The 6,000-nt window shown below is 37.9% G+C and overlaps 1 protein-coding gene across 1 annotated transcript in view; it reads left to right on the top strand.

The window, feature by feature from the left end:
* The first annotated feature begins 317 nt into the window (after positions 1-317).
* Positions 318-6,000, top strand: part of cacna2d4a (calcium channel, voltage-dependent, alpha 2/delta subunit 4a) — a 150,282-nt gene continuing 144,599 nt past the window's right edge. Inside the window, exons 1-2 of the mRNA XM_049474986.1 lie at positions 318-1,051; positions 5,019-5,100. Of these exons, the coding sequence (XP_049330943.1) occupies positions 888-1,051; positions 5,019-5,100 (246 nt within the window). The 5' untranslated portion in view covers positions 318-887. The remainder of the gene's footprint in view (positions 1,052-5,018; positions 5,101-6,000) is intronic.

The following is a 6,000-nucleotide window of genomic DNA, read 5'->3' as shown; positions in this document are numbered from 1 at the left end:
AACATCTTTTCCTCTGTGTTTGGTGCTCTGTGATTGGACGGTCTGAAAAATGTTTCCAGAATTTATGATGTAATCCTTCTGATACATCAGTCCCTCCTCTCTTTTTACTCCCATCCCCTTTTTCCCCTCCTTCTACCCATCCCACCATCCCACCCACCTACTTCTCTCTCTCTCTCTCTCTCTGTCTCTCTCTCTCTCTCTCTCTCTTTTCTTTCGTTTTGCTCTCTCTCCCTCCCTCCCTCCCCCACTTGATAACTTAATCCAAACGGATTACGCTCACCTCCCGCTCTGGGTTAACAGAGGCAGCAGGGAGTGAGAGAGCAAGAGAGAGAGAGAGAGAGTGAGAGATAGAAAGGAGGAAGAGCTAGAGGGCCAGTGTATTTGGCCTGTCCTGGTCTCTCTGTACTATGCAGCCTCCTACTACTGCCCCTGGCTTCGGGCAAAACCCGGAAAAACCCGGCACCGGCCTTCACCACCGAGCCTTAGGAGTTAAATTAGGGAGTCAGAAGATCTGAGGTCAATTACAGGATCAGTATTCTGGGAATTAGATCCTGGATTAGTTTGATTTGGGAAGTGCATGTTGGATTTCCTGCTGGGCGAGAGATTGGTGCCAACCGAAGGGTGGCAGCAGTGGACGAATGAATGACTGGTAGACCACCAGAGAGGTCGATATGAAACCGTAAATGGGAAAGATGGAATTTTAGAAGATTCAAGGCCAGGATTCATCTCCATCACCCGTTCCCAATCTCTCCATTCACACAACAACCACCAGCTTCCAAAACCTCTACCCTGGCGCCACCATGGATCTTAATGCATGCAGCATCTGTCTCTAAAACCCTGTGGAAGACACTCTCTTCCTTCTGGTCGCTTCTTCTGCTTTGGTGCTGATGCTTTGGTGCTGGTCCCTCAGCAGGACAGGAGAGACAGAAAGGACCAGCATGCTGTCTGTAGGATGGAAGGACAGAAGAACAGCAGTCTATCTTCTCTGGATCGTTTCCCTCAGCTGGATCTGCTTCCCAGCTGGAGCTCAGATGAGAATCCCTCCTGAAACGTGAGTACCAATTTCTTTGCTAGGATAGACAATACTGAAGACCATAAAACCATCAGCTACTCTACCGTCCTTATCATTATCATCATCCTTATTAACAATCATTCCTATCGACAGTCATCCCATAATCTCTATTGACAGATATCCCTACAGCAATCATCCCTTTTGACAATTATCCTTATTAACAATCATCCCTATCAACAATCTTCCTTATCGACAATTATCCCTATCATCTTCCCTATTATCATCCCTATCATCATCCCTATCATCTCTATAATCATCCCTGTCATCTCTATAATCATCCCTAACATAATCTCTATTATCATCCCTAACATCCCTATCATCATCCTTATTATCACCCCTATCATCATCCCTATCATCATCTCTATAATCATCCCTATCAACAAGCATCCCTATCAACAATTATCCTTATCAACAATCATCCCTATTATCATCCTCATTATCATCCCTGTCGACAATCACCCCTATCAGCAATCATCCTTATCGACAATTATCCCTATCCTAATCCCTATTTTCATCCCTATTATCATCCCTATCATCATCCCTATCATCTCTATGGTCATCTCTATCATAATCTCTATCATCATCCCTATCATCATCCCTATTATCAATCATCCTTATCAACAATCATCCCTGTCATCATCCTTATTATCATCCTTATCAATAATCATCCCTCTATCTCTATCCATCTCTATCATCATCCCTATCATTCCTATCAACAATGGTCACTACAATTTTAGGAACAAATAATGGTTTCTAATAGCTGGTTCTAGGATTAGATTCACAGATTTAGGAAAATAACTTTAATTGGTATAGAGTGGAAAAGGTTCTTCAAACAACATTTCAAAAGGTTCTTTATGCATTTCATTGAGAAGAATGATCCACTGAAACATTTATTGAGAAGAATCTTAAAAGCCTTTTCTTGAAACTTTATTGTTAAGAATGTACTGTATGATAGTGATGCTATACTGTGAAAAATCCAATGCAAGACCAACTTAGCTGGTAGTTGGTTTTAGTAGATGGTTCTAAAGCTTTATCCGGACAGGATTAGTTTCTCGGGGGATGTCTGTAAAAAATACCAGCGTTCAGTAGCTCCTCCATTTCCACTCGCTGTGTGTTTTTTTTTTTACGTGGATCTCCGTGGAAACTGTGGCGCGCCCAAAGTGTAATTACGGTGCACGGCAGTGGACAAATATCTATTTTATTAAAGGAGAGGAGACGAAACTCAGAGATGTGCGTCCGGACGGGACTAAAATTACCGGAGGAGCACGGAGTTCAGAGAAAAACAGTAGATAATTCAGCCTGTAATTTTCTCAGAGGACGTCTGAGAAAAACACCTACATGATCGTTCTGGACAGGAATAAAATCACAGAGGATAAAAACCCCCATAAAAGAGAAAATTACCCCAAAATCACCTGAGAAACGAATCCTGTTCGGATAGAGCTTAAAGCCCTTAACCACATTCAGTGCCCCAAAAAACACTGCAGGTCTGAAAGGTCTCTCACAGGTTTTGGTTTGTGACCTGAAGGCCTCCTGAATCTCATCCAAACTCCTCCAAAATACCTGCCAGAAGATCTCGGGCTGTTCAGAGATTAACCTGTGATAGCCTGGCTTACAGCGCAGGAACCTGCAGTAAACACAATGTGTTCAGTAGGAACTCACACGGAAGGAAAAACAGATTACTAAAAGTAGTAACTAGTTCAGCACAAACCTGATTATTAAACATACCGTACTAAAAATAGTTATAATAATGTGTTATACATTTATATGAATATGTATACCTGTGTTTATAATGCTTTATAAATGTTATGAATATGAGTTTATAAAGTATAATAGACATACCGTTCATAGAAAGTGTTATTTTGACACGTAATAGTAAAGAGAGTATCTTGAACAATAAATATGAAACTCAAATATTATGTAGAGTGATCTATTTTAAGAGTTGATTTATTTTATTGTTGATGTTTGTGGAGTACAGTCAATGAAAACCCAAAAATCATTGTCTCAGAAAATTAGAATATTATTAAAGACCAATTGCTACTTTTGGCAGTGTGGGCAGTGTGCAGAGTCCTGCTGGAAAATGAAACCCGCATTAATGCTTAAAACAAATCACTCTGTGTGCAATATATTTATATAAGATGAGTTTCACATTTTGAACTGAATTACTGAAATATTTTTTTTTGAGATGCACTAGTATATACAGCTCTGGGGAAAAAATGAAGAGATCACTTCAGTTTCTGAATCAGTTTCTCTGATTTTGCTATTTATAGGTTTATGTTTGAGTAAAATGAACATTGCTGTTTTATTCTATAAACTACAGACAACATTTCTCCCAAATTACAAATAAAAATATTCTCATTTAGAGCATTTATTTACAGAAAATGAGAAATGTCTGAAATAACAAAAAAAGATGCAGAACTTTCAGACCTCAAATAATGCAAAGAAAACAAGTTCATATTCATAAAGTTTTAAGAGTTCAGAAATCAATATTTGGTGGAATAATCCTGGTTTTTAATCACGGTTTTAATTTCATGCATCTTGGCATCATGTTCTCCTCCACCAGTCTTACACACTGCTTTTGGATAACTTTATGCTGCTTTACTCCTGGTGCAAAAATTCAAGCAGTTCAGTTTGGTGGTTTGATGGTTTGTGATCATCCATCTTCCTCTTGATTATATTCCAGAGATTTTTAATGATTATATCATATAATACAACTATATATGAGAAAGCAGAACACAGCTAATATACGCTTTGTTTCAGTCCTGGTGTTCAGAGCTCAGTGTATCTTCCAGAAGGTGCAGAAAGGTTAATGTCCTTAGATGTTCTCTTAGTCAGAGGGAGTAAGCCTGGTAACCTGACCTGCCATCCTGACACACATATACAGTACACACACACACACATTGCTATCTTACACCCCACCAACAGTGTATCTTCACTCCTTCCTCCTGCCTGGTTTAAACAGCAGCAGAGCTTCTGAATATATCTACACTGATGGGCGTGGTGTTCTGGAAATGAGGTGTGTTCAGGTACATTTCTGGAGTTTTATCTTGTTTATCTTGGTAACAGAAAACACAGGAGCTCCACTGACTGAATACAACCTAGACAGACGCCAACAGTCAGACGTTCATCGCTATCTCGGTAACACAGGCGCCGTGCCGAGCCGAGCGTACACCCCTACTTATTACACACACATGAACACACAGCAGCACAAACCCAACTTTTACATCAACAATAAACAGAATAGTAAATAAAATAACATTGCTGTTCCCGTAAATGAGCTGCTGGAGCTCCTTCACAGCGTCAACCAGCAGCTCAGTTTCCTCTGCTGAGAAGAGTTTGTTGAACACGTCCAGGTAGCTGCACCGTTACAATAGCAATTCACCAAAGACAGAGCTCACCTGATCTACTCTTAAAGAGAATGATGAGCAAGAGACACTCTGATTGGTTTATTATTTCATGTTACGCTCAAAACCTAGTCACACCCATGATTAATTATTAAGAGAATTAGTACATGCCTTTTACTTTGCATTTTGAGATGCACAAGGTGTACTTTTCCCGTGGTTATGATAGCAAAGACACACTGACACACTTAAATTAAGCTGTATGGTGCACTGTTGATTGCTCGCTCATAGAGGACTAAAATAGGGCCACTAGAAGTTGTGGTGTTTTAGTTTTTTCTTATACAAAAGGACTACAAAAAGAAGTATTTCCCAAAAGCTTTCTAGGAATGAGATGATTCTTAGATAGTTTGTTTTTGATTTGATTTTTCTTTACTGAAGTTTTTTTGTCTTGTTTCGCTCTTTACACGTGACTTTATGATCATATGATGCTTCTCTATGCTAATAATTAATTTTTATAGCTATTAAATGTAAGTTATGTGATTTTTCAGCTGATTAGTGATTATATTAATGTTTAAATCTGAGTTTTATGTTGATTTTATGTTTATTAGGGTGCAGGTTTGGGCCAATGCATTCGGGAAACAGCTGTCTATCTTATCATCAAGATATTCTGGATCTCTCCTGCTGCAAAAAGTAAGTGAACAAGCATTTACTAGATCTTATTTTAATAAACTTGTTTCATGTTCTGTAATATATATTTATGCCTAATCAATACCATTTACATTTGAAAGCATTTTTCGCCATCAAAAGGCCTCAATACTGAGTGTAAATAGTGATTTACTGGGTTTTCAATAAGAGACGTAATAAATAAGTATATTAAATGTGTTTTATTGTTTTTATATTAGTGAATATATGAGAGCACTCTTCATTATAATGTGCTGTGCTGAATATATGAGGATCTCTTTAGGGCACTAAAGAAAACATGACAACCTACCAGCTTGAAACTCCATCTGTCAACCTGGAGAGAGAGAAGGTGGAGGAGGGGGTGGGGGGGTGGGGGGTGGAAATGTAGTAAAACACTGTTTTATTAGAATTATTTGGCTCATTTTTATGTAGATTTAACATTAAAATAAACATTTTTTGAGTAATATTTCATACAAAACAGAAAAAATAAAAATATAACAAAAACAAGTGAAGAATCATTCAGATACTTTTAGAATTGCAGTATATTTTAAATACATTTGAAAGAAAAATGAGTAAAATACATTTACTGAATAAACTGAAAACAGATGCTTACTTTACTAAATATATTGCAAGACAGACAGTCTTACCAATGAATATATAGTTTTTTAGGTACATTTGAATCATTTTTAAGTGATCATAAAATACATTTTTATTACATTTATTACATCTAATACAGTAAATTTTAGTTTTAGTCTATTTATTGTTACTGGAACTCACTCCTGTTACTGAAACTCACTCCTGTTACTGAAACTCACTCCTGTTACTGGAAATCACTCGTTACTGAAACTCACTCCTGTTACTGGAACTCACTCCTGTTACTGAAACTCACTCCTGTTACTGAAACTCATT

The sequence above is a fragment of the Astyanax mexicanus genome, chromosome 2 (genome assembly GCF_023375975.1).
Source record: "Astyanax mexicanus isolate ESR-SI-001 chromosome 2, AstMex3_surface, whole genome shotgun sequence".
In the NCBI taxonomy this organism is placed as follows: Eukaryota; Metazoa; Chordata; class Actinopteri; order Characiformes; family Acestrorhamphidae; genus Astyanax; species Astyanax mexicanus.
The sequence above is the reverse complement of the archived record's forward strand: the minus strand, read 5'-3'. Positions and strand labels throughout refer to the sequence as shown.